The sequence below is a fragment of the Topomyia yanbarensis genome, chromosome 1 (assembly GCF_030247195.1).
Source record: "Topomyia yanbarensis strain Yona2022 chromosome 1, ASM3024719v1, whole genome shotgun sequence".
Lineage (NCBI taxonomy): Eukaryota > Metazoa > Arthropoda > Insecta > Diptera > Culicidae > Topomyia > Topomyia yanbarensis.
The window spans coordinates 164,501,266-164,528,879 of NC_080670.1; the positions used below are offsets into that span (position 1 = coordinate 164,501,266).

At 40.1% G+C, this 27,614-nt stretch overlaps 9 protein-coding genes across 9 annotated transcripts; 5 read left to right on the top strand and 4 right to left on the bottom strand.

Annotated features, from left to right (window-relative positions):
• The first annotated feature begins 1,082 nt into the window (after positions 1-1,082).
• LOC131680078 (histone H1B-like) lies at positions 1,083-1,850 on the top strand. The gene has a single exon (XM_058960803.1). The coding sequence runs from the start codon at positions 1,120-1,122 to the stop codon at positions 1,786-1,788; it is 669 nt and encodes a 222-aa protein (XP_058816786.1). The 5' UTR covers positions 1,083-1,119; the 3' UTR covers positions 1,789-1,850.
• A 1,225-nt stretch (positions 1,851-3,075) lies between these two features.
• Positions 3,076-3,447, bottom strand: LOC131680107 (histone H4). Its single transcript, XM_058960830.1, has one exon. The coding sequence runs from the start codon at positions 3,416-3,418 to the stop codon at positions 3,107-3,109; it is 312 nt and encodes a 103-aa protein (XP_058816813.1). The 5' UTR covers positions 3,419-3,447; the 3' UTR covers positions 3,076-3,106.
• A 1,898-nt stretch (positions 3,448-5,345) lies between these two features.
• LOC131676402 (histone H2A) lies at positions 5,346-5,940 on the bottom strand. Its single transcript, XM_058955471.1, has one exon. The coding sequence runs from the start codon at positions 5,912-5,914 to the stop codon at positions 5,540-5,542; it is 375 nt and encodes a 124-aa protein (XP_058811454.1). The 5' UTR covers positions 5,915-5,940; the 3' UTR covers positions 5,346-5,539.
• A 197-nt stretch (positions 5,941-6,137) lies between these two features.
• On the top strand, positions 6,138-6,561 carry LOC131676403 (histone H2B-like). The gene has a single exon (XM_058955472.1). The coding sequence runs from the start codon at positions 6,162-6,164 to the stop codon at positions 6,534-6,536; it is 375 nt and encodes a 124-aa protein (XP_058811455.1). The 5' UTR covers positions 6,138-6,161; the 3' UTR covers positions 6,537-6,561.
• A 6,179-nt stretch (positions 6,562-12,740) lies between these two features.
• On the top strand, positions 12,741-13,508 carry LOC131676404 (histone H1B-like). The gene has a single exon (XM_058955473.1). It carries the CDS (start codon positions 12,778-12,780, stop codon positions 13,444-13,446), a length of 669 nt encoding a protein of 222 aa, XP_058811456.1. The 5' UTR covers positions 12,741-12,777; the 3' UTR covers positions 13,447-13,508.
• Positions 13,509-14,849: 1,341 nt separating this feature from the next.
• On the bottom strand, positions 14,850-15,197 carry LOC131680114 (histone H4). The gene has a single exon (XM_058960837.1). The coding sequence runs from the start codon at positions 15,167-15,169 to the stop codon at positions 14,858-14,860; it is 312 nt and encodes a 103-aa protein (XP_058816820.1). The 5' UTR covers positions 15,170-15,197; the 3' UTR covers positions 14,850-14,857.
• A 4,584-nt stretch (positions 15,198-19,781) lies between these two features.
• LOC131680138 (histone H2B) lies at positions 19,782-20,202 on the bottom strand. The gene has a single exon (XM_058960863.1). It carries the CDS (start codon positions 20,175-20,177, stop codon positions 19,803-19,805), a length of 375 nt encoding a protein of 124 aa, XP_058816846.1. The 5' UTR covers positions 20,178-20,202; the 3' UTR covers positions 19,782-19,802.
• Positions 20,203-20,404: 202 nt separating this feature from the next.
• Positions 20,405-20,862, top strand: LOC131680129 (histone H2A). Its single transcript, XM_058960854.1, has one exon. The coding sequence runs from the start codon at positions 20,443-20,445 to the stop codon at positions 20,815-20,817; it is 375 nt and encodes a 124-aa protein (XP_058816837.1). The 5' UTR covers positions 20,405-20,442; the 3' UTR covers positions 20,818-20,862.
• Positions 20,863-23,446: 2,584 nt separating this feature from the next.
• LOC131680121 (histone H1B-like) lies at positions 23,447-24,214 on the top strand. Its single transcript, XM_058960843.1, has one exon. It carries the CDS (start codon positions 23,484-23,486, stop codon positions 24,150-24,152), a length of 669 nt encoding a protein of 222 aa, XP_058816826.1. The 5' UTR covers positions 23,447-23,483; the 3' UTR covers positions 24,153-24,214.
• Positions 24,215-27,614: the final 3,400 nt, after the last annotated feature.

Consider the following 27,614-nt stretch of genomic DNA (forward strand, 5'->3'; position numbering starts at 1 on the left):
ATGCAAACGTCGTTCCCTAACGCTGGAATGTGTCTTAAAACCCTACAATTTTTAGGTGAACGGGTCGATGGCAAATTGAAATTTCAACAAAAAGTTCAAGAATGCCTGACTTCCACTGCAAATTTGATATGGTGGAAAATATCATTAAAAAAAGTCGTAATTTAAATAGCACAAAATATGTTTTAGTATCACCTAGAGTTGCCACCACTACGCGTCTGACCCAGAGACTCCAATTTTTAAGGGCGATTTCCGGGCTTCTGAGTTTTATATCAATTTCCTGGGTTTGGATAATTTAAACTTTTTCAGTAGGAATTTTGATTTTTTTTGTAATATATTTTAAAGGTGTAAGTAGTGATTTTATCACCCCTTGGCTTCAGATTTATTGATCCTCCGTTTAAAGTTGGCCAAGATGCGTCTACCAAATATTTCGGACTTCGCATACAAAATTATTACATTCCAAAGACTCCTAATTGATACTGAAGTTTTATTTTGTATGTCCCCTGTGCATTTAGTAAACTAAATAATTTGTAGATTTGACATGAACTAGTTTTAAATAATATCTAACAATCCAATCATGCAGGGACTCATACGAAACCTGGACGCCAAAGCAGATATTTTGGTATGTCTTTGAATTGAAAAATTTCGTTTAGTAAATCGAAGTTTATGCACATACACGATGTTATTTGAAAGAAAAAACATTTCCCTTACTACTAAACAGAATTTTATATGTATAATAATTGTTTTAATAGATCTATTTGACTATTTTCCACAAATCAGTTTCATTATGTTGTGAATAGTGCATAATGAATTGTAATTTCCCTCACATACATTTCGATGTGAATGCACTTGTGTGATTATTTAGAAAGCCCAAATATTATATCAAATGTAGATTAAATTCTTGAAGAATATGTACTATCAACGATTCGAATAATACTAATTTAAAAGAAAAGTCCAGAAAAATTATCTCCACCAGCCGAACGGCAATTCTCAACCGCCATGCATAAGCATTCCCTAACACGGTCGACGAAACCAAGCGCCAACAAGCCAACAGTTTCCACTTCATTCGTATATTTCCCCCCACAGTTTGTACGCTTTCCAAGAGAAATAAAGTGAGTTAAAATGACTGAAACCGCTACCGAAGTTGTTGCTGCGGCACCTGCTGCTGCCTCTCCGGCCAAGGCCCCAAAGAAGGCCAAGGCTGCCAAGAGCGGCACTGCGAAACCGAAAAAGCCATCGACCCATCCACCAGTGAACGATATGGTTCTAGTTGCCATCAAGACCCTGAAGGAACGCAACGGTTCTTCGCTGCAGGCCATCAAGAAATACATCGCCGCAAACTACAAGTGTGACGTCGCCAAGTTGGCTCCATTTATCAAGAAGGCCTTGAAATCGGGCGTCGAGAAGGGAAAGCTTGCCCAGACTAAGGGTACTGGCGCTTCCGGATCATTCAAGGTTAAGGCCGACGCTAAGAAACCGGCCGGTGAGAAAAAGCCGAAGAAGGCTGCTGCCGCCAAGAAGCCCAAGAAGGCTGTTGGAGAGAAAAAAGCGGCTGCCAAGAAACCAGCTGGCGAGAAAAAGGCTAAGAAGCCAAAAGCTGCTGCCGCTAAGAAATCTGTGGCAAAGAAAGCCAAGGCAGCTCCTGCAAAGGCCGCCAAGAAGGCAGCTGCTCCTAAACAGAAAGCCACCAAGCCATCGAAGGCAGCAGCCAACAAGCCGAAGACCCCGAAGCCAAAGAAGGCCGCACCAGCCAAGAAAGCTGCTCCCAAAAAAGCCGCCGCCAAGAAGTAAATTCAGTTGATACCGAATATTGCTTTTGTTGGCTCAACATAATCTCAAAAAAGAGTCCTTTTCAGGACTACCAAATATTTCTCCAAAGAATTTGATAGATATATTTCCATCGAATAACGAATGCTTCAACAAACATTATCCTTCCTAATTTATATATTCATACTTCGCACTGAACCTCCTTTTCAATATTCCTTCGCAAAGAGAATGAGCAAATTAATATCACACTTTAAAGCGAAAAATTTTCTATTCCGTGCTTTATTCGTTAAATATATTGCGTAACATGTTTCGTTAAACCCATTTGGCGAAAATGACAATATCTCAATGTTTATACTCTAGATTGTTTATGTAAATTTGTTGTTGTACAAGTTAGAAAAAATGTTTCACTTTCATTGTTATATTCTTGTTAATATGCTAATACATAACATTCAACGATACTCAAAATATAAAAAATTCTTCCGTAATCGGGAAAAAAACATCCCAGTTTGCGTATAATATATCCCATTTTCATTTGAGTCAATGAATTGTTAGTATTTTCAAACAGAGCCAACGGTTGGTAGTAGCTCCCTGGCTAGTGGACAAAAGTAGTTTGTAACGTAAGCCACGCCCATATTCGAATCGTTGCTAAAGCACGTCTAAATTTCAATTGTAATACTAGAAGCACAATAGATATCTTGCAACAAAGCCAAAAATAGGGCACAATTAGGCAATCCATTAGACGTTTCTTTGACAATTCAGCGGTGGGTTCTGTCAACAAGTCTACTCCTGCGAACAGAAAAACTCGTCCGACGTCGTTTGATGTTGGACCGAATCAACGATATTGTCGGACGTCGCACTTCTCGGAGTAACGTCAAAAGAAGTAAACAAGAAATAATCAGCTGATCAGAAACGTCTCATAGATTGCCTAATTTCCACACTAGAGGAAGCTGTTTCCATCGCTTTCAAAAAAATCAAAGAAGGACAGATATGTAAGATCAGAATGATTCTCGAGGCTTTTCTCAAAAAGACGTCCAATAATAAGACACACTCATTGTTCACTTTCCCTTTTGTTAATTAATAACCGTTTTCAAAACCTTTAACCGGACCGTAGGTTCTAGCTAACGGCCCAGTCGATCTCTTTGGTTATCGATGAGGAGAATTCCAAGCACAAAAATCACACTTTATCAAAACTAGCTAAATGCATACATTCAGGTTTAAACCAATTTGATTCCTTCCTAGGAAGAAACGGCGTATGAAATAGAAAATGCCAACTAATTCTTCGAAATGATTTTGTGGCCCTGAAAAGGGCCTTTTTATGTTGTTCCATGTGAGTTCTCGCTATTTAACCTCCAAAACCGTACAAAGTACGTCCCTGTCGCTTCAGTGCGTAGACGACATCCATTGCGGTGACGGTCTTGCGCTTGGCGTGTTCAGTGTAGGTAACGGCATCTCGAATGACATTTTCCAGGAACACCTTCAGCACTCCTCGTGTCTCCTCGTAGATCAGACCGGAGATGCGTTTTACACCACCACGACGAGCCAGACGGCGAATGGCGGGCTTGGTGATTCCCTGGATGTTATCACGAAGCACCTTGCGATGACGCTTGGCGCCTCCTTTTCCGAGTCCCTTTCCTCCTTTACCGCGTCCAGTCATTTTCTCTGCTTATTGATGCTACTTTCAGTCAAGACCGTTGAAGTGAAACTTATGCCTTTCGCCGTTACATGTGTCCTTTATATAGTCAACGAGAGGGTATGTTTTTTCCGTTCCTTTTCGCTGATTGGCTGCTCCGTGCGGACCAACAGGGTATAAAGAGGATGCATGGCTGCCTGTGTATTTCATTCTGTGTTTTATCTTCATCGCGTTCAGTTACCTAGAAGACCTCAACCAACAGGCAATAATGGCTCGTACCAAGCAGACTGCTCGTAAATCAACTGGAGGAAAGGCTCCTCGCAAGCAGCTGGCAACGAAGGCTGCTCGTAAAAGTGCTCCGGCTACTGGTGGAGTGAAGAAGCCTCATCGTTATCGTCCGGGAACAGTCGCTCTTCGTGAGATCCGTCGTTACCAGAAGTCGACTGAACTTTTGATCCGCAAGCTCCCATTCCAGCGTCTGGTTCGTGAAATCGCTCAAGATTTCAAGACCGACTTGCGTTTCCAGAGTTCTGCTGTTATGGCTTTGCAGGAGGCTAGCGAAGCGTACCTGGTTGGCCTGTTCGAAGACACCAATCTGTGCGCTATCCATGCCAAGCGAGTCACCATCATGCCAAAAGACATTCAGCTAGCTCGTCGTATCCGTGGAGAACGTGCTTAAGACGATCAGTTTTCATTAAATCTCATAGACAACAAATCAAAGGCCCTTTTCAGGGCCACCAAATAATTGCTTAAGAATTGAATTTTGAATATTCTATGATTTTGTAGTTTGATTTAACATTAAAAGTGCTGCTGTGCTTTTCTTTTGGATTCATAAACTTTACATTTCACTTTCAAGTGTTTACCTATGATTTCGCTATGCGTGAAATGGCATGGCGGATGGAAGGAATGGAAAGCTATGCTGCGATGTAGTCTTTCTGAACATAATTACCAGTAAGTGTAATTTTTTCAAATTCGTTTAATAATGTTTGCATTTTTTACAGACGAAAGATAATAAGGAAATTTTCAAGTTTCTGGCAGCAATGGTGAGCTTGCTCGAACCAGTCGAAAAATGGGCAAATATATGTAATATATCCAGACCTTTACATCGAACGCATTATTATAATTTATAGCATGACGATTCCGTTGGATCATCATCTAATATGCCGGAAGTTGTAAATGTTCTAACTTTCATATCAGAATTGATCCAACTGCGAAAATAAATAAATAATAAAGACAAATATATCACCTGAAAAATATTTTTTTTGTTGAATTTCACGTTTGTAACAATGAACTTAATAAAGAGGTCTTTAAACGCAACATTAAAGTGTTAAGTGGTGAGTTTATTGATTTGCATATGCATATGCACTTTAAATTTACGAGTTTTGCTATTAAAATGGTCGTTCAATCTGATGATTGAATATCAAATATGTTTGGCATATGAATTTCGTATGGTTTATCTTGTAGCACAGATCTAAGTGTTAAATGCTTGATAATAACGTGTGAATTATTATCAGTGTAGCTTTTGTGCCGTGAACATGTAAAGGTGGCTGTAATTAATTTTCTCCGTAGTGAAGAATAATTGATTTTTACCAGATTCCTTTTCATTAAAGAGAAATACAGCATACTGCACAAAGAGATTTAGAAATGGCGGGCATACGTTAGTGTTTAAACGACCATTCGTTCGAAAGTTTATTTTCACAAGTATAGAATACTAAGTCTTTTTCATTCAAACATGGAGATTGAGAGTTGAGCATCATTCCAAAACCCAGAAACCAGTTAGTGAACGTGACACAATTTTAAATGATCACGCGTAACATTTCCGGTTGTTGATGAATTTTTATTATGCAGACTCCCTATTTTTTGATACTCTTTGATTAACGAAATTCTATCATAAAATTGTGACCAACTTTTTGCAGTCATTTAATAGTTACGCTTTTCAACAAAATGGTGAATTGGAAAGCACTTGAAAAAATCAGATCCTCTACAACGTGCTGCTGAGCGTCATGCCAGTCGTATCGCATAATTGTATAATAAATTGTGTTGGCCCATTGCACCATTAGAAACAATTTCAATTTTTTTCTTTATCACAAATGTGTGGTCGTCCTGAAAAGGACGTTTTGTACAAGGGTTGGTTCAGCTTTCGATTTAGGCCTTCTTTTCGGTCTTCTTGGGCAATAGTACGGCTTGGATGTTTGGCAGAACGCCGCCCTGAGCAATAGTGACTCCTGAGAGTAGTTTGTTCAACTCCTCATCGTTGCGAATGGCCAGCTGCAGATGACGCGGGATGATTCTGGTCTTCTTGTTGTCACGAGCAGCATTTCCTGCCAGCTCCAACACTTCTGCAGCGAGATATTCCATCACAGCTGCCAAATAGACAGGTGCTCCAGCACCGACACGTTCGGCGTAATTTCCCTTTCTCAGCAGACGGTGGATTCGACCAACGGGAAATTGAAGACCGGCGCGATTTGAGCGGGACTTTGCCTTTCCCTTAACTTTGCCTCCTTTGCCGCGTCCAGACATGATGTGTTATGTTTTCGAATAGAGTAGTATCTTTCAACTGATGCCAGGTACCTATATGGACCCTCATTATATACCCGTTTCAATGTGCATTATTCAGCACAAGGGCAGGGCTGACAGAGTAATATTCGACAAACATAAAAAAGGGGACGGACGTTCGATGCTTTCTATGCGAGTATAAAAGGGCTAGCATACATGGCTTCAGTATTAGTTTCTTTCAAGCACCAGAAAGCATAACACTACTGTCGAAATGGCACCGAAAGCAAGTGGAAAAGCAGTCAAAAAAGCCGGCAAGGCAACGAAGGCCATTGTGAAGGGAGACAAGAAAAAACGCAAGCAACGGCGGAAGGAGAGCTATGCTATCTACATCTACAAAGTGTTGAAGCAAGTTCACCCAGACACCGGAGTTTCCTCGAAGGCCATGAGCATCATGAACAGCTTCGTTAACGACATCTTCGAGCGTATTGCATCCGAAGCTTCTCGTCTTGCTCATTACAACAAGCGCTCTACGATCACTTCCCGCGAGATACAGACAGCCGTTCGTCTTCTGCTACCGGGAGAGTTGGCCAAACACGCTGTCTCGGAAGGCACCAAGGCTGTCACTAAGTATACTAGCTCCAAGTAAATTTATCTAATCGCTGCATCAAAACCATCGGCCCTTTTCAGGGCCAGCAATTCTACTAAAGAATCAAACTAGAGTTTCCTCTGCCTTCACATCAAAAATGATTAAATGAATAAACTTGCGACGAGCAATCCAGCGTAGTATATTTGCCTCGATAGCTAATGTATTGACTATTTCACCAACTGGTAATATAAGGCAGCCTACAGTCCTCGCCAATGCTACTTCAGTAACGGGAAGGTGACTCAATTCAAGAACGTGACTATCATCGCACCAAGCAACGCAAAGTTTATCATCGGGGGGTGACAACGACAGGCACGAACTATGGGACAACGCCGTCAGACCAAAAGATCCCAAACTAGATGTATAACTATGTCTGCTATTTCCAAGTCCCTTTGTGCACTTTGATAAATTTCTATTAAAGAGAAAAATTTGGGTAGACACATTTATCTAAATTAGTTGTAGACTTTGCGTTTCGTCTTCGTCTCATCAGAATGCGGCACTATCTTAGAACCGGACTACTGCCTTTGCTCAGGGATCCTTGTGAGTTTTGTAAGCAGAAAATTGATACGAAACGAAATAATAACAAAATCTTTTTTGTATGAGCTCGGTAATAAATTGTTTCACTGAATTGCTTACCGAACGGAATACTATTCAAATTCCCAAAAACATTTTACTGAAATCGGTGAATCAAACTTAATGTTTACATTTTGCCGTTGGAAGGAGATACCAGCATAATGTCATGGTAAATGCCGGTACCACCACGACTTACATCCTCTGCCTTAAAATGCAGCAACTATCGTGTCATACCCTAATACCTTGAGGTTAAAAACGTTTCAAGTACAAAGTGAGTCTAAAAATTCAAAATTTCGATAAATGGTTGGGACGATCGCGTTAGCTCCCTTCAAATTAAACATATTTGATACTAAAAATAAGTTATAGTGCTCATTGCTATAAACCTTTGGAAAAAATCCTTGCCAAACGACACATCAATACGCCTAATACTGCGAACCTCAGAGGGATAATTTCGAAAAATGCGTAAAATGATTCCTAATACCGTGTACCATAAAATGAACTAAACGCTGGTGTAAACAATGGAATCTACCGGGACAAAATAGTTCAGTATTTTGGCATTGATCAACAGTATGACGGTACATCCAATAAAGTGAATACTGACGCATATGGTTTGAAGAATAACCTGTAACGGAAATAGGATTTACCTGGTTCGATGTCCGCGACAATGATAAGCGAGCGAATATAAGAAACATTACTACTATGGCGAAACTGAGAGAATATCACGAAAAGGCATCAAAACCTTATTGCACAAGCAATATAAAACCAACCCCTGTTAAGTTTATAATGTGATTATTAGGAACTCCCCATAGAAAATTTGACAGTTGATAGATTTCGCAGTCCACCAACGAAATCGGGTGCTTTGAGGTCGACCGATTAATTAACCAAGTTGGGTTTCGTCGATGAACAATTTCGGCAACATAATATGTTTAATCTTTGTAAATCTGCTTCCAGTTTTGAACTACCGACTAATCGACCGATTTACTTGGTCGAAATAGGCTGCTTTTAACAGATTTCGTCGGTTATATTTAATCTGTTGTCGCGTCGGCAGACGCCCATGTTTAACTCCCATAAGAGTTGGTGCAACAACCGACCGATTAATTGGTGGCATAGTCGGCCGATTGTGCCGACGCAAGCCAATTTAGTCGATGGGAAAATCGGAAGGATTTTCTATGGGGCTGTGCCTGTTCAACTGAACGTACTGGATTCTGCACGGTAAAAAATGGACACGTCACATCCAAATGATTTTGCACTTGAATCAGATCATCTTCCATCACTAGCAATTGAAGTGATTTGGTGTTGATTTTCTAATGATTCATAACTAGTACCAAAGTGATCTGATCTTTAAGAACTATTCAATGGAAACCACCTTTAAATTGAAATGTATATTTGTTGAATTCGCACTACAGTATAAATCTATTGAATTTAAATGGTTCCGCTTTTGTTTTAAATGTCAAAGCGCAAGTACGCTAACGTCTATGAGAAACAAGCTAAAAGTAGATAATTTGTGGCATTACCAGAGTATTCTAGAGCGTAAGTATTATACAGGATTTGTTGTAGTCAAATCTTTTATGCAATTATTTATTTTCAGGCAAAGGAATCGAACGAAATACATAGACAGATCTTATGAAAAACGTATAGGCTTTTAGGAATTATTCACCAGCAGCAGCATGCAAAGCATTCTAAATTGAAGTTTGATTTCGTTGTGCTTTGATATGATCTATTCTAAAGGATTAGCACATCGCATTGTTATGTTTGACATGTAGTGCGAATTCAACAGTAAATCACTTTACATCAACGTGAGAATTTTTTTACCGTGTAGACTTGGGATGCAGTAAACAAGAATAAAAATTTGTACAAATAAATGAATTTGAAATCCGAAATTTAACAATCAAAACAAATATCCAAAGAAAGAAAAAAAAGCACGAACCAATTTATTAACGATTGTGATCACTCGGGCTACCAGAGGTATAGTAAACGGTTGCCAGCCATCCCTCTAAGAACAGTTGGTTTCATATCGTCCAATGAATGACGATCGTTGGACCAACGTTGGACGACGTCTAACAAACCATTTAACAAACGTCCATCGTTGGACGAATTTTATACAATTTTTGGGCTTCTCAGTGGGTATCTATTAAGTCCCGCTCAACGATGACTGCCTCCTGGCTGCCAGCGAGCGAGAAATGGCTGGCAGACATTCTGGTGTATGGCTGCCAGACCAAGATTGTACCAAGATACCCCCCCCCCCCGGGTTTGAGGGAGAAATGGCTGACAGCCATCTCCCAGTTAAGCTGAGCCGGAAACGAACTGGAATTCTGGCGGGTTCCAGTTCGTATCCGACTCAAGTGGCACAACCGATTCTAGTTAGAATCGGTTGTATCACTGGAGCCGGAATGCTAACTGGAACCAGCCGGAATTCCAGTTCATTTCCAGCTGAACTTTACTGGGCTGCTATACTCTGGCAGCCAGAGTGAACACAACCGCCAGTGAACCGGTTCTTCTTTTCTTCTTCCCAGTCACCGTGGAAAGCAGAAAGTTAGCAAAAGTTGAGCAAAGCGAAATTGATTCTGGCAGTATTTTGCGCAATTTGTGCGAGAATTCTGGCAAAGAATTCGCACAAATGCAACAACCGTTTCTGACAGAAGCGGTTAAACTAACCGATGCTACTCAGTTTTAGCCAAAAACCAACGAGGAATGTATGGCCAGGATTTCTGTACGCTTCCTGCCACATATTTGTCAGATGTTTTGCTCGATTCTACCAGCTAGGAATTGCCAGGATCTTTGCACGGTTTATTTCCGAGTTATGTCAGGGTTTTGCTCGGTTCCTGTCAAAATTTGCCAGAAAACGCGAGCGAAACCGAGTTCGCCCTAGTTCAACTAACCCGACAGGATGCGCACAGAAATCTGACAGGGCTGCCAAACAAAGACTGACTAAAATTTAGCAGAACGGTCTCTGCCAGAAAATTTGGTGACTGGGTTAGTTTCAGTTTATTGTTTTGTTCGGGAAGCAAAACTTAACAGCGCAAATTCGTTAGTTGGGTCACGACTGCGCCTAAACTAGCGAATCGTATGCGTTAATTTGGGCAACTGACAGCTGGCAAAAATTAACCGAGGGAAACGCTGATTGTTTGTTTGATTTCAATAAAAAAAAACAAACGGAAATAGCTTACGGCACACGAAAGTTGACTGTTTCCTTCAAGTTAAAAGCTGATTTTTGTTACAAAGTATGTCATTAGTGTTCTTTTTGCCATAATTTTTTTTTTATGAATTCCTTCACAGAAAACAGGAAATGGATTGCCGTTGGAAAAAGCCGATAAAGTGCAAGCATGGTATGAACATAAGTCACACGAATTCAGAATTTATTGCACCCTGGTTATCATTGGAGTTATTAATCTAACGCCAAAACCATGCTTAAAGATTGGATACCAAATTCGGTTAGCTTGGCTTATTCCATTATGTTTACAATTTTTCCTCCATGTACTGTAATTTAAACAAATATACCATAAATATACATGTTTTAGATAGTACAGGCACCACCATTCTATAAGTGTTCAAAATAGAAATAACGAAAATTTCCGGTAACGTTGTTACATTCATCGAAGTGCGTTGACGATGAACGATGAAATTAACGCCAAAATCAACGCGATTGAATTCAACGGAAAATTATCGATTCAACGATATCGCGTTGAAACGATAACGTTGAATTCAGCGTATTAACAACCCTGGTTGCCACTAGCTAAAAAATCATTATATAATGTGATTGAATACATCAGAGATGACCTTCAAAAGTTAACAAACTAACCTCTCTGCGACACAAACTAATTGATGCTGAATGGAACATCTAACACTCTCAACCTGGGCCGTGAAGTCGTTGCTGGGGGTCCGCGAAGAAACATATATTTTCCGAGTGCAGATTGAAATTTCAAGTCTTGTGTCCTAACAAACTGGAATTAACATGTTACAATCGATGTTTATCCGTGGGGGTCCGCAGGTACCGAAGGTGATTTCTAAGGGGTCCGTGGTACAAAAAGGTTGAGAACCGCTGATCTAACACATTTATTTCACTAAAAACAATCCGGAATACGAATTCAAAAAATTAAGTTCCAATGAATTTCAAAGTATGCTTATTTTCTAGATCGCCACAGAAATCAACCAATAAGCCCCTCGAAATCGATGATTTTCAAACGTCAATCAGTTACTATCAGTTTTGACATAAGAGTGCCTTTTAGTTGGGGCATGCCCCAACTAGCGAACACCCACCTAACGAACAGCCCAACTAGCGAACCTGGGGGCAGATCAATCTGAGAATGTAAAACAAATTTGCATCAACTTAAAAAAAATGCATTTTATTTCCATTTTTGCATCAACTTTGCTTTCCCTCACAGAAAATTTTGTTCAACAAACGTCCTACGCTGATCCACTTTGTTCGACGTTTTGCTGAATGTAGGGCAAGTTTTTTGTAGGTTTTTGACGTCATATACGCAACGCAAAATACATTACACGCAACACAAAATATATTATGAATTTCTATTTTAATGGAAAGAAATGCATTTAATTTCGCTGATTTTTAAAAATGCATCACAAGTGATCTGCCCCTAGTAGCGAACCCACAACTAACGCATTTGCGCTGCATAGATAAAAATAGGATGCTGACCTATGTATAAATAAACTACTTTTAAAATAAAACGTAAAAATATTCCAATCGGCAATTACACAATGGCGGATAAAAAAGCTATGACCGCGAGCTCGTTCGGAGCGGGCGAATTTCACTTGTCATTTCGGAACATGGGATCCAAGTGGAAACGTCATTGAATCGGGCAGGCTTTTTGTTGAAGCAGCCTTTTCCGGATAGTGGGAACATTCAAATCACTGAGTTAAGCTACACTAGCCACTTTTCTTGCTGACCAGACAGAACTTTTTCATTTATCAGAACATGTTATCTCATAATGCTTCATATATGCTGTACAAAACAACTAGTGAATCACCCAAGATTTACATTTCAAAGACTCCATATTAACACTAAAGTTTGATTTAGTATGTCCAATTTCAATTTAGCAAAATAATTGATTTGTGGATTTGCCATTAACTAAAGTTTTCAATAATATTTAACATTAAAATCATGCAAAGACTAAAATTAAACCTTTGTTCCGAAGCAAGTATTTTGCCACATAAAAGGAGAGAATTTTGGTTGAATAATCTCGGTTTGTTATCCAAAACATATATACATATTTGATACTAATAGAAAAAGAAAACATTTGTCGTTCCAATAAATGGTATTTCCAAGGTATATTAACTGTTTAAATGTCAATATTTGACTATTTTACGCAAATCAGTTTCGAAAAGTCGTGAATAGTGCATAATAAATTGGAATTTTCCTCACATATATTTCGATGTGAATTCCCTTGTGTTAATATTTTGAAAGCACAAATATTGGATCAAAAAGAAATTGAGTTCTTGGAGAATTTGAACTATTCACGATTCCAATAATACTAGTTTAAAAGAATAGTCTAAAAAAATTGTCTACACCAGCCGAAGAGAAATTTTCAACCGCCATTCCGAAACGTTCCCTAACACGGTCGACATATCCGAGCACCAACAAGCCAACAGTTTTCACTTCATTCGTATATTTCCCCCACACTTCGTATACTTTCTAAGAGAAATAAAGTGATTTAAAATGGCTGAAACCGCTACCGAAGTTGCTGCTGCCGCCCCTGCTACCGCTTCTCCGGCCAAGGCTCCGAAGAAGGCGAAGGCTGCCAAAAGTGGCCCTGCTAAACCGAAAAAGCCCTCGACCCATCCACCAGTGAATGATATGGTTCTGGCTGCCATCAAGACCCTGAAGGAACGCAACGGTTCTTCGCTGCAGGCCATCAAGAAATACATCGCCGCCAACTATAAGTGTGACGTCGCCAAGTTGGCTCCATTTATCAAAAAGGCCTTGAAATCGGGCGTTGAGAAGGGAAAGCTTGCTCAGACTAAGGGTACTGGCGCTTCCGGATCGTTCAAGGTTAAGGCCGACGCTAAGAAACCGGCTGGTGAGAAAAAGCCGAAGAAGGCTGCTGCCGCCAAGAAGCCCAAGAAGGCTGCTGGAGAGAAAAAGGCGGCTGCCAAGAAACCAGCTGGCGAGAAGAAGGCTAAGAAGCCGAAAGCTGCTGCCGCTAAGAAATCTGTGGCGAAGAAAGCCAAGGCAGCCCCTGCAAAGGCCGCCAAGAAGGCAGCTGCTCCCAAACAGAAAGCCACCAAGCCAACGAAAGCCGTTGCAAACAAACCGAAAACCCCGAAGCCAAAGAAGGCCGCACCAGCCAAGAAAGCTGCTCCAAAAAAAGCCGCCGCCAAGAAGTAAATTCAGTTGATACCGAATATTGCTTTTATTGGCTCAACATAATCTCAAAAAAGAGTCCTTTTCAGGACTACCAAATACCTCTCCAAAGAATTTGATAGATATTTTTCCATCGAATAACGAATGCTTCAACAATGCTTCCTTCCTAATTTACATTTTCATATTATCGCTGTTAACCTCATTTTTAATATTTCTTTGCAAAAGATTTTTCTATTCCGTACTTTGTTTGTTAAATGTATTTATTAAAATGTTTCACTTCCCCCATTTAGCAAAAATGATAATAACTCAATGCTTAACACTTTATTCTTCACATTGATTATGTAATCTTATGCATGAAACTCGTAATCTAAATAGTTCCTTCCGTCACCAGAACAAAGACCCAAGTTGACGTATATATCCCATTCATTGCTAGTTGACAGAAGTAGTTTGTGACGTAAGTCACGTCCATAGTCGATTAGTAGGTAAAGGTTGGATTTTGATTGTAATATTCAAAACTTACTAGATATTTTGCAACAATGTTAAAATATGAATTTTACGTATTCTAATGGAACCTACGTCTTCAAAGGTAACGCCTTGAACCGGTTACATCGAAACATAACAAAATACGCCCCTGCAAGCACAAATTTGAGTTTAATTGCTCGCTTGATAAACCAACATATTGCCATGCAATACTGGCTTGATAGCTAGTAAACACAAGTTTAGATGTTGTCTTCTACAATCAGAACTCCTGCACTACCGTGTGTTCAAAAAGTTATGTAGATCAGCCGTTCTGACGTACGAATAAGTTAAGTGTGATTTTTGAATTTAGTGTCTAGAATACGAACCAGTCGATCTGTTTGGCTACTGATAAGAAGGCGCTTCTGATTGACGCTAGCTCCAGAAATGGCGACACTAATTATTTTCCTAAGCAAACCCCTAGTGAAGCATGATGCCCCACAAGAAAAAGAAGTTCATTTTTAAGCTGAGAACTAGTGAAATTGTAATAATTGGTCGTACTTAGTAAGTTAATGCAAGATGCGTACTTAGTAAGTTAATGCAAGATAATAAAGATACTATGCTATATTTCTGTTTTTCTTCATTAAGGAGAAAATTGTGTTAAACCACATTTGCGCGTTATGTGCTGTTACTAAGTTAGTGTCGTATTCTGATGAGACAAAGTCGAAACGCAAATTCCATAACCAATTTAGTTATATGTTTGGTGCCATTAACGCGTAAGCGAGATTTTAAACAATTTTCCCCTTAATAGTGGAAAATTAGTTTTTACCCAAATTTTACTCCACTTAGGAGAATAAATAAATTTACCTCCCAGGGAAAAAAAGTTCATGAAAGAGAAAATGCCAACTAATTCTTCGATAAGATTTTGGTGGCCCTGAAAAGGGCCTTTTGCATATTGATCGAAATGAGTTCTCGCTATTTAACCTCCAAAACCGTACAAAGTGCGTCCCTGTCGCTTCAGTGCATAGACGACATCCATTGCGGTGACGGTCTTGCGCTTGGCGTGTTCAGTGTAGGTCACGGCATCTCGGATGACATTTTCCAAGAACACCTTCAGCACTCCTCGTGTCTCCTCGTAGATCAGACCGGAGATACGTTTTACACCACCACGACGAGCCAGGCGGCGAATGGCGGGCTTGGTGATTCCCTGGATGTTATCACGAAGAACCTTGCGATGACGCTTGGCGCCTCCTTTTCCAAGTCCCTTTCCTCCTTTACCGCGTCCAGTCATTTTTTCTGCCTATTGATGCTACTTTCAATCAAGACCGTTGAAGTGAAACTTATGCCTTTCGCCGGTACATGTGTCCTTTATATAGTCGACGAGAGGGTATGTTTTTCCATTCCTCTTTGCTGATTGGCTGTTCCATGCGGAGCAACCGGGTATAAAGAGGAGTAATGGCTGCCTGAGTGCTTCGCGGTCGTTCCAAATTCATCATCGGAGGAGATCTCAATGCCAGGCATAGCTGCTGGAGAAACAACCGCCAAAACAGTAACGGGAAAATACTCTTCGACGATGCCCAACTAGGATACTATGCTGTGCATCATCCGGATGAACCAACCTTCCTGTCACCGGCAGGGACCACGTCAACATTAGACTTCTTCCTGAGCAACGTTGATGTCACGAAACCGACCACGCTCGCCGAACTCAGCTCTGACCACTACCCGGTGGTGTGTGAGTATGGAGGAAGTGTTACCGCAGCAGTACAGCACCAACGCAAGGACTACCACAACGTCAACTGGGTGAACTTCCAGCGAATAGTGGATTCCCGTGTAGATGAAGACCCACCACTCGACTCAACTGACGACATCGACAGCGCGCTCCACAATCTTAACCAGGCCATCGAAGAAGCCGACAGAATTTGCATCCGTAAGATCCCAGTGCGGGGTAAGTTTATCGCCATAGACCCGCAAACCAAATATCTGATTCGGTTGAGAAACATACGTAGGCGTCAATTTCAAAGATCAGGAGATTTAATCATAAAAGATAGCATGACCGAGTTAAATAAGCAGATCCGAAACAGGGTAGAAACTTTGAAAAATGAAAATTTCGCTAAAGACATAGCATCCTTGAAAGATTACTCGAAGCCCTTCTGGAAGTTAACAAAGATTCCTAAGTCCAAACCAACACCGGTTCCACCCCTGAAAATTAATGATGCAATATTGATATCTCCCCTGGATAAGGCCACTGCAATAGGTGAAAATCTAGCTCGCTCCCATAACCTAGGAAATGCAATCCATAGCCCCCTAGAACAACAGGTCATACAGCGTGTCCACACCCTTGATAACACCCCTTGTATTGTCCCCCCCGAACAACAAATCACGGTTCAGCAAGTCCAATCCGCCATCAAGGCCACAAAAAACATGAAGGCCCCAGGTTTTGATGGCATCTTTAACATTGTATATAAAAAGTTAAGCCTAAAAATAATAACATTAATTTGCCGCATTTTCAACAAATGCTTAGAGCAACATTATTTCCCAACTGACTGGAAGCGAGCAAAAATTGTGCCCATTCTAAAACCCGGAAAGGATCCTACGTCTCCCTCGAGTTACCGTCCTATAAGTCTACTCTCCTCTATCAGTAAACTGTTCGAGAGACTCATACTGGACCGTCTGCTAGCCTTCTTGGACAGAAACAATATTATACTCCCAGAACAATTCGGATTTCGTAAGGGTCATGCTACCACCCACCAACTCCTTAGAGTAGTGAACATAGTTAAAAAACACCGAACCCTATCCAAATCAACTGGCATGGCGTTGCTAGACGTTGAAAAAGCCTTCGACAACGTCTGGCACAACGGACTGCTATACAAACTTAGCGAACAAAACGTCCCACTATACCTGACCAAAATAATCAGGAACTACCTCCAACGCAGATCGTACCAGGTATCACTGCAAGGCACTGACTCCCAGCCCTTCGAAATCCCTGCGGGGGTTCCCCAAGGAAGTTTGCTCGGGCCAGTCTTATATAATATTTTCACTTCAGACATTCCACCCTTACCCGCTGGCTGCACTCTATCCTTGTTCGCCGACGACACAGCAATTCTAGTCGGCGGTAGACAGCCCAAAGAAATCCGTAGTAAATTCCAGAGATGCTTGAACATTTACACCGAATATCTGACCACATGGAAAATCCAGCTAAATCTGCCCAAAACTCAAGCCATTATATTTAAGCATCGTCAAACTTACAAATTGGACCCCCCTGCAAACTGCAAAATCATGCTAGGTGGCCACTCCATCCCCTGGTCTCTTGAAGCATTCTATCTCGGTCTGACTCTTGACTCCAAACTCCTTTTCCGCCAACACGTCGAAAAAACCAAAACAAAATGTTCCGTGCTTATAAAACGTCTGTATCCACTAATATGCCGCCGGTCCAGGCTGTCCATAAAAAATAAATTAGCTGTGTACAAGCAAATAATAAGGCCAGTCATTGACTACGCCGCCCCCGTCTGGGAATTCTGCGCTGCATCCCACAAGAAAAAGCTTCAAGTTATCCAAAACAAAGCACTGCGTATGATTTTAGATCTCCCGTACGGAACTCGAACCACCACGGTTCACCAAAATGCAGGCTTAGACTTGCTAACGGCTCGCTTTCACAAGTTGACAAACCAATTCAAAGCAAAATGCGAACAATCTGAACATAGGCTCATAAACGAACTATATAACATGTAAATAATTTGTAAATTTTGTAAATAGTAAGGTAAGTTGTAAATAGTAGGTTAATTAGTAGGTTAAGTTAGGTTAAGGTTCATTATAAAACATAATTCCGTACAATCGGCAATCATTACCAACACCAATGATAAATTGAAATCATAAACAGCATAAAGAACATATTGTAACAAAGCTGAAAAGTGCAAACTATATCACTTAAATGTAAATTCAATGTACACAAAACAAAAAGAGATAAATAAAAGCAAATTTTACTACTACTACCTGAGTGCTTCATTCTGTGTTCTATCTTCATCGCGTTCAGTTACCTAGAAGACCTCAACCAACAAAAAGCAATGGCTCGTACCAAGCAGACTGCTCGTAAATCAACTGGAGGAAAGGCTCCTCGCAAGCAGCTGGCAACGAAGGCTGCTCGTAAAAGTGCTCCGGCTACTGGTGGAGTAAAGAAGCCTCATCGTTATCGTCCGGGAACAGTCGCTCTTCGTGAGATCCGTCGTTACCAGAAGTCGACTGAACTTTTAATCCGCAAGCTCCCATTCCAGCGTCTTGTTCGTGAAATCGCTCAAGATTTCAAGACCGACTTGCGTTTCCAGAGTTCTGCTGTTATGGCCCTGCAGGAAGCCAGTGAAGCGTATCTGGTTGGCTTGTTCGAAGACACTAATCTGTGCGCGATCCATGCCAAGCGAGTCACCATCATGCCAAAAGACATTCAACTGGCTCGTCGTATCCGTGGCGAACGTGCTTAAGGTTATCAGCTTTCATTGGATCTCATTATCAATAATACCAAAGGCCCTTTTCAGGGCCACCAAGTTCATTGTCTAAGAGTTCGAATTTGAATTTTCTATGATTTAGTTTGATTTAGTATTGAATCTATCCTACTTGAAAACAGAAATCGGTCTTCCATATCGAACAATCTGAAAATTATCCATTCAAATGTGAATTCGCTGGCAGATACGCTATAGAGTTTAAATGGATTGACGGTTGATCACAGAGATTTCAAAATGACCGGCAGTAATTAAAGAATTATTTTGGGATGTGCTGGTAAGTGGCGTTAGTGTTTAAACGGGGCTAATTGTTCAAGAATTTAGTGTTTTTTCATGTGAACAACTCGAAGCTCTATGATTTGATGTTGGGCATCATTCTAAAATTTAGAAATCAGTCAGAATTACGAAAGTGTGTGCTCCTAAGCGTCATGTCGGAAAGGAACAATTTCGACACCACGGGTTCTATATTACCACATGCACAGGTAGGGAAGTTGACGCTAATACATCCGGCTTTCCTACCTGGGGGAGTATTGGTATTAGCATAGACCATTGTTTTTGAAAATGTACCTTCATTAACTATTCTCCAACATTTGAAGTAAAAGTTTTAATTTCTTTGGGTGAATACTCTACCCAATATTGTAGGTAGGGAGTTAATTTCATTCGCAACTCATTTTTATTGGCATCCTATCTGTATTGGTTATGGTCCTTATCTGCTGACAGCATACTGGCAACAAGCGTGCTACCAGCAGAATGTAACCGCTTGTAAGCTGCTGGTAATTTCCAACATGAAAATTTCTGACGCTTCCGAATTTTATGTTGGCAAATTAGGCTGGTAGACAAATCCAAGATAGCACAAAGATATTGGCGCTGATAATCCTCTTTAGCCTATCCGTGGAAGGATTGGTATTTACATGACCCTTTGCCCGAAACAAAATTACCTGCAGAGCCGCGCATAGAATAAAAGAAAAGCACGGAAAATTTCAACATTTACAATGTACTCCGATGAAGATCAATTTAATTTATTTTAATCACACTCCCAACAATACATCAGATAGGAAGTTATCGAATTCCCATTGGTATCCCATCGATATGAAGCTATTGTTAGAACAGCGTCCGCCATCTTTGCTCAAAGTACTGACTCAAAGGGTATGGTTAAAATTAGGGATTCCGGTTTGCATTTCTGTTTCATGCAAGCACGAGTATTTCACAACTTTTACGTCCCTTATTATTTATATTGATTCATAGGAATGGAGAAATCATCCATGGACCTCCATAATAGTGAAAATTGACCTAATAAATAAAAATGCCTAGTAATCTTAAACAAAGACCTAATTTTTTTTATGGAACTTCATGACGTAGAAAATTTATTTCAATTCTTCGTTAATGTTCTGATGGCCCTGAAAAGGGCCGGGTTTTTAATGCAATGGTCAGAATTTACTTGGAGCTGGTATATTTGGTGACGGCTTTGGTGCCTTCCGAGACAGCATGTTTGGCCAATTCTCCCGGCAGCAGCAAACGGACGGCGGTTTGAACCTCGCGGGAAGTGATCGTCGAGCGTTTGTTGTAATGTGCCAGACGAGAAGCCTCGTTAGCAATGCGTTCGAAAATGTCGTTAACAAAGCTGTTCATGATGCTCATGGCCTTGGATGAGACACCGGTGTCCGGGTGGACTTGTTTCAACACCTTGTAGATGTAGATGGCATAGCTTTCCTTCCGGCGTTGCTTACGCTTCTTTTTGTCTCCCTTCACAATGCTCTTCTGCGCCTTGCCGGATTTTTTGGCGGCTTTTCCACTGGTTTTCGGTGCCATTTCAACTGACGTACGATGCTTTTACGATGCTACAAACGAAATGATATAGACGCACAGTGTGTCGTGTCTCTTTTATACTCGTTCGTAGTGGAATGAAAATCCGTCCTTTTTTATGTTTTCTCGTTACATTTCCTTCGTAGCTCCACCCTTCGGTAGTTGATGAACATTGCAGCGGGTATATAACGAGTGTCTTTCCGGGCAAGTGGCATCAGTATCACTATTGCAGTACGCAGTTGCTACGTGAAACAAAAATCTAACAAAGAAAATGTCTGGACGCGGTAAAGGAGGCAAAGTTAAGGGAAAGGCAAAGTCCCGCTCAAATCGTGCTGGTCTTCAGTTCCCTGTGGGCCGTATCCACCGTCTGTTGAGGAAAGGAAACTATGCCGAACGTGTTGGAGCCGGAGCACCCGTCTATCTGGCGGCTGTGATGGAATACCTCGCGGCTGAAGTGTTGGAATTGGCAGGAAACGCTGCCCGTGACAACAAGAAGACCAGAATCATCCCGCGTCATCTGCAGCTGGCCATTCGCAACGATGAGGAGTTGAACAAGCTGCTCTCTGGAGTGACCATTGCTCAGGGTGGTGTTCTGCCAAACATCCAGGCTGTACTACTGCCCAAGAAGACCGAAAAGAAGGCCTAAATCAAACGCTGAACCAACCCTTGTACAAAACCGTCCTTTTCAGGACGACCACATATTTGTGATAAAGAAAAACAATAGAAATCGTTTCCTATATTGTTCTAGTAATAATGCAACTGCCCAAGAAGGTACCCATGGTCAAGGGGAACAAGTATGTTTTTGTCGTGAGACATGTCGATAGACTTGAAAGATTCGTAGTAACACTGCCTAAGCTCGACTCCTGACAGCAGAAGGCAAAAGATTAGTCCGTAAGATTTTAAGCCTGTTTCTAATGACTCTGCCACTTCTAATTTTTCGATGTGTATATTTCACATCCTTGCTGATACTAGATTATTATGGCTTTAAAATTTCATATTTTTCCTACTTAGTAATATCCAGCTAAATGAATCGTTAAAAAAGTAAGAAATATGGTTTTATATTTCAAACTATAACGATTCAATGCTTAAACCTTAGACTCAAAAATATTGTTGAACCGCCCTAATTAACAAATTCTATGTCGAACCCACTGCCACTGTGGTATGTGGTGTGTCCCTTTACCAATTCATATTAAAAGTTGATTTCAAAATATCATTTGTCAAGTACAAATGATTTGTCTGTTGTCCCCTAGCGAACACATCCCGAGCATAAGAAAATAACTTCAGAATACCAAATTCAGGTATACTGTACCCAATACTTGAACACCACAATACGTTATTGAGAAGCCTTGCATAAGAGTTAAAATACCCGAAATAATAACTGAGACATGTACTACGAATAGCTAGTTGATAATGAAACTAATTATGATAATACCTGAATAATAACATACACAGAAAAAAATATTTTGTAATTTTAAGTTTATTTTCATGCACATATTTGGAGCATGAATATAAATGTAAAATTAAGTTCCACCACAAACACACACGACTTGCCGTGCTTTCTTCAACGAATTATATTATTATTTTGCACGTGGATTGAAAATTACAGTTTCTTTAAACGGAAAACCAATGCGCTTCTTATGTATTTTTACTCGAATACTGCTGTAAAATGAATGACATGTAATATTACACGAACGAAAGTATAAAATTGTATGCTGTTTGATGCTCCAATTGATTTTAACGTAATTTTCAATCAATTTTTTTGATTCAATCGTTGTATGTTTACATTCGTATTGATTTACATGTCGTTTTAATTTCATTATTTTTTGGTGTGTAACCTTTTCAACCTTCCAATAACAAAATTCACTGCATGAAGGTATTTAATAAGGTATTGATTTGGTATTTGTAAAAATCACTGGAATACATAAATAATACTAAAATAAAGTATTATACCTCATCTAGGTATTCAGCAGATAGTGAAGAATGTTTCTTCAATGTCTGCTTAATACCTCAATGAGGTATTAAAAATCAATACCAGGTTTTGGTATACCAGAAAATAGTATGCTCGGGTTATTGGCCAGTTATTTTCTCCTGATCGGGATAACATTAACATTGTGTCAGCATTTTCAAACTATTCAATTAAGTTTTTTGATATTAGAAGTTTTAAACGACGAGCTGTTAACAATTGCATGATGCATGCAAACGTCGTTCCCTAACGCTGGAATGTGTCTTAAAACCCTACAATTTTTAGGTGAACGGGTCGATGGCAAATTGAAATTTCAACAAAAAGTTCAAGAATGCCTGACTTCCACTGCAAATTTGATATGGTGGAAAATATCATTAAAAAAAGTCGTAATTTAAATAGCACAAAATATGTTTTAGTATCACCTAGAGTTGCCACCACTACGCGTCTGACCCAGAGACTCCAATTTTTAAGGGCGATTTCCGGGCTTCTGAGTTTTATATCAATTTCCTGGGTTTGGATAATTTAAACTTTTTCAGTAGGAATTTTGATTTTTTTTGTAATATATTTTAAAGGTGTAAGTAGTGATTTTATCACCCCTTGGCTTCAGATTTATTGATCCTCCGTTTAAAGTTGGCCAAGATGCGTCTACCAAATATTTCGGACTTCGCATACAAAATTATTACATTCCAAAGACTCCTAATTGATACTGAAGTTTTATTTTGTATGTCCCCTGTGCATTTAGTAAACTAAATAATTTGTAGATTTGACATGAACTAGTTTTAAATAATATCTAACAATCCAATCATGCAGGGACTCATACGAAACCTGGACGCCAAAGCAGATATTTTGGTATGTCTTTGAATTGAAAAATTTCGTTTAGTAAATCGAAGTTTATGCACATACACGATGTTATTTGAAAGAAAAAACATTTCCCTTACTACTAAACAGAATTTTATATGTATAATAATTGTTTTAATAGATCTATTTGACTATTTTCCACAAATCAGTTTCATTATGTTGTGAATAGTGCATAATGAATTGTAATTTCCCTCACATACATTTCGATGTGAATGCACTTGTGTGATTATTTAGAAAGCCCAAATATTATATCAAATGTAGATTAAATTCTTGAAGAATATGTACTATCAACGATTCGAATAATACTAATTTAAAAGAAAAGTCCAGAAAAATTATCTCCACCAGCCGAACGGCAATTCTCAACCGCCATGCATAAGCATTCCCTAACACGGTCGACGAAACCAAGCGCCAACAAGCCAACAGTTTCCACTTCATTCGTATATTTCCCCCCACAGTTTGTACGCTTTCCAAGAGAAATAAAGTGAGTTAAAATGACTGAAACCGCTACCGAAGTTGTTGCTGCGGCACCTGCTGCTGCCTCTCCGGCCAAGGCCCCAAAGAAGGCCAAGGCTGCCAAGAGCGGCACTGCGAAACCGAAAAAGCCATCGACCCATCCACCAGTGAACGATATGGTTCTAGTTGCCATCAAGACCCTGAAGGAACGCAACGGTTCTTCGCTGCAGGCCATCAAGAAATACATCGCCGCAAACTACAAGTGTGACGTCGCCAAGTTGGCTCCATTTATCAAGAAGGCCTTGAAATCGGGCGTCGAGAAGGGAAAGCTTGCCCAGACTAAGGGTACTGGCGCTTCCGGATCATTCAAGGTTAAGGCCGACGCTAAGAAACCGGCCGGTGAGAAAAAGCCGAAGAAGGCTGCTGCCGCCAAGAAGCCCAAGAAGGCTGTTGGAGAGAAAAAAGCGGCTGCCAAGAAACCAGCTGGCGAGAAAAAGGCTAAGAAGCCAAAAGCTGCTGCCGCTAAGAAATCTGTGGCAAAGAAAGCCAAGGCAGCTCCTGCAAAGGCCGCCAAGAAGGCAGCTGCTCCTAAACAGAAAGCCACCAAGCCATCGAAGGCAGCAGCCAACAAGCCGAAGACCCCGAAGCCAAAGAAGGCCGCACCAGCCAAGAAAGCTGCTCCCAAAAAAGCCGCCGCCAAGAAGTAAATTCAGTTGATACCGAATATTGCTTTTGTTGGCTCAACATAATCTCAAAAAAGAGTCCTTTTCAGGACTACCAAATATTTCTCCAAAGAATTTGATAGATATATTTCCATCGAATAACGAATGCTTCAACAAACATTATCCTTCCTAATTTATATATTCATACTTCGCACTGAACCTCCTTTTCAATATTCCTTCGCAAAGAGAATGAGCAAATTAATATCACACTTTAAAGCGAAAAATTTTCTATTCCGTGCTTTATTCGTTAAATATATTGCGTAACATGTTTCGTTAAACCCATTTGGCGAAAATGACAATATCTCAATGTTTATACTCTAGATTGTTTATGTAAATTTGTTGTTGTACAAGTTAGAAAAAATGTTTCACTTTCATTGTTATATTCTTGTTAATATGCTAATACATAACATTCAACGATACTCAAAATATAAAAAATTCTTCCGTAATCGGGAAAAAACATCCCAGTTTGCGTATAATATATCCCATTTTCATTTGAGTCAATGAATTGTTAGTATTTTCAAACAGAGCCAACGGTTGGTAGTAGCTCCCTGGCTAGTGGACAAAAGTAGTTTGTAACGTAAGCCACGCCCATATTCGAATCGTTGCTAAAGCACGTCTAAATTTCAATTGTAATACTAGAAGCACAATAGATATCTTGCAACAAAGCCAAAAATAGGGCACAATTAGGCAATCCATTAGACGTTTCTTTGACAATTCAGCGGTGGGTTCTGTCAACAAGTCTACTCCTGCGAACAGAAAAACTCGTCCGACGTCGTTTGATGTTGGACCGAATCAACGATATTGTCGGACGTCGCACTTCTCGGAGTAACGTCAAAAGAAGTAAACAAGAAATAATCAGCTGATCAGAAACGTCTCATAGATTGCCTAATTTCCACACTAGAGGAAGCTGTTTCCATCGCTTTCAAAAAAATCAAAGAAGGACAGATATGTAAGATCAGAATGATTCTCGAGGCTTTTCTCAAAAAGACGTCCAATAATAAGACACACTCATTGTTCACTTTCCCTTTTGTTAATTAATAACCGTTTTCAAAACCTTTAACCGGACCGTAGGTTCTAGCTAACGGCCCAGTCGATCTCTTTGGTTATCGATGAGGAGAATTCCAAGCACAAAAATCACACTTTATCAAAACTAGCTAAATGCATACATTCAGGTTTAAACCAATTTGATTCCTTCCTAGGAAGAAACGGCGTATGAAATAGAAAATGCCAACTAATTCTTCGAAATGATTTTGTGGCCCTGAAAAGGGCCTTTTTATGTTGTTCCATGTGAGTTCTCGCTATTTAACCTCCAAAACCGTACAAAGTACGTCCCTGTCGCTTCAGTGCGTAGACGACATCCATTGCGGTGACGGTCTTGCGCTTGGCGTGTTCAGTGTAGGTAACGGCATCTCGAATGACATTTTCCAGGAACACCTTCAGCACTCCTCGTGTCTCCTCGTAGATCAGACCGGAGATGCGTTTTACACCACCACGACGAGCCAGACGGCGAATGGCGGGCTTGGTGATTCCCTGGATGTTATCACGAAGCACCTTGCGATGACGCTTGGCGCCTCCTTTTCCGAGTCCCTTTCCTCCTTTACCGCGTCCAGTCATTTTCTCTGCTTATTGATGCTACTTTCAGTCAAGACCGTTGAAGTGAAACTTATGCCTTTCGCCGTTACATGTGTCCTTTATATAGTCAACGAGAGGGTATGTTTTTTCCGTTCCTTTTCGCTGATTGGCTGCTCCGTGCGGACCAACAGGGTATAAAGAGGATGCATGGCTGCCTGTGTATTTCATTCTGTGTTTTATCTTCATCGCGTTCAGTTACCTAGAAGACCTCAACCAACAGGCAATAATGGCTCGTACCAAGCAGACTGCTCGTAAATCAACTGGAGGAAAGGCTCCTCGCAAGCAGCTGGCAACGAAGGCTGCTCGTAAAAGTGCTCCGGCTACTGGTGGAGTGAAGAAGCCTCATCGTTATCGTCCGGGAACAGTCGCTCTTCGTGAGATCCGTCGTTACCAGAAGTCGACTGAACTTTTGATCCGCAAGCTCCCATTCCAGCGTCTGGTTCGTGAAATCGCTCAAGATTTCAAGACCGACTTGCGTTTCCAGAGTTCTGCTGTTATGGCTTTGCAGGAGGCTAGCGAAGCGTACCTGGTTGGCCTGTTCGAAGACACCAATCTGTGCGCTATCCATGCCAAGCGAGTCACCATCATGCCAAAAGACATTCAGCTAGCTCGTCGTATCCGTGGAGAACGTGCTTAAGACGATCAGTTTTCATTAAATCTCATAGACAACAAATCAAAGGCCCTTTTCAGGGCCACCAAATAATTGCTTAAGAATTGAATTTTGAATATTCTATGATTTTGTAGTTTGATTTAACATTAAAAGTGCTGCTGTGCTTTTCTTTTGGATTCATAAACTTTACATTTCACTTTCAAGTGTTTACCTATGATTTCGCTATGCGTGAAATGGCATGGCGGATGGAAGGAATGGAAAGCTATGCTGCGATGTAGTCTTTCTGAACATAATTACCAGTAAGTGTAATTTTTTCAAATTCGTTTAATAATGTTTGCATTTTTTACAGACGAAAGATAATAAGGAAATTTTCAAGTTTCTGGCAGCAATGGTGAGCTTGCTCGAACCAGTCGAAAAATGGGCAAATATATGTAATATATCCAGACCTTTACATCGAACGCATTATTATAATTTATAGCATGACGATTCCGTTGGATCATCATCTAATATGCCGGAAGTTGTAAATGTTCTAACTTTCATATCAGAATTGATCCAACTGCGAAAATAAATAAATAATAAAGACAAATATATCACCTGAAAAATATTTTTTTTGTTGAATTTCACGTTTGTAACAATGAACTTAATAAAGAGGTCTTTAAACGCAACATTAAAGTGTTAAGTGGTGAGTTTATTGATTTGCATATGCATATGCACTTTAAATTTACAAGTTTTGCTATTGAAATGGTCGTTCAATCTGATGATTGAATATCAAATATGTTTGGCATATGAATTTCGTATGGTTTATCTTGTAGCACAAATCTAAGTAACTTGATAATAACGTGTGAATTATTATCAGTGTAGGTTTTGTGCCGTGTAGTGAAGAATAATTGTTTTTACCAGATTCCTTTTCATTAAAGAGAAATACAGCATACTGCACAAAGAGATTTAGAAATGGCGGGCATACGTTAGTGTTTAAACGACCATTCGTTCGAAAGTTTATTTTCACAAGTATAGAATACTAAGTCTTTTTCATTCAAACATGGAGATTGAGAGTTGAGCATCATTCCAAAACCCAGAAACCAGTTAGTGAACGTGACACAATTTTAAATGATCACGCGTAACATTTCCGGTTGTTGATGAATTTTTATTATGCAGACTCCCTATTTTTTGATACTCTTTGATTAACGAAATTCTATCATAAAATT

Excerpts from the sequence above, each read along its gene's own strand:
- LOC131680078 (XM_058960803.1), top strand. The coding sequence starts at position 1,120 with ATGACTGAAACCGCTACCGAAGTTGTTGCTGCGGCACCTGCTGCTGCC.
- LOC131680107 (XM_058960830.1), bottom strand. The coding sequence starts at position 3,418 with ATGACTGGACGCGGTAAAGGAGGAAAGGGACTCGGAAAAGGAGGCGCC.
- LOC131676402 (XM_058955471.1), bottom strand. The coding sequence starts at position 5,914 with ATGTCTGGACGCGGCAAAGGAGGCAAAGTTAAGGGAAAGGCAAAGTCC.
- LOC131676403 (XM_058955472.1), top strand. The coding sequence starts at position 6,162 with ATGGCACCGAAAGCAAGTGGAAAAGCAGTCAAAAAAGCCGGCAAGGCA.
- LOC131676404 (XM_058955473.1), top strand. The coding sequence starts at position 12,778 with ATGGCTGAAACCGCTACCGAAGTTGCTGCTGCCGCCCCTGCTACCGCT.
- LOC131680114 (XM_058960837.1), bottom strand. The coding sequence starts at position 15,169 with ATGACTGGACGCGGTAAAGGAGGAAAGGGACTTGGAAAAGGAGGCGCC.
- LOC131680138 (XM_058960863.1), bottom strand. The coding sequence starts at position 20,177 with ATGGCACCGAAAACCAGTGGAAAAGCCGCCAAAAAATCCGGCAAGGCG.
- LOC131680129 (XM_058960854.1), top strand. The coding sequence starts at position 20,443 with ATGTCTGGACGCGGTAAAGGAGGCAAAGTTAAGGGAAAGGCAAAGTCC.
- LOC131680121 (XM_058960843.1), top strand. The coding sequence starts at position 23,484 with ATGACTGAAACCGCTACCGAAGTTGTTGCTGCGGCACCTGCTGCTGCC.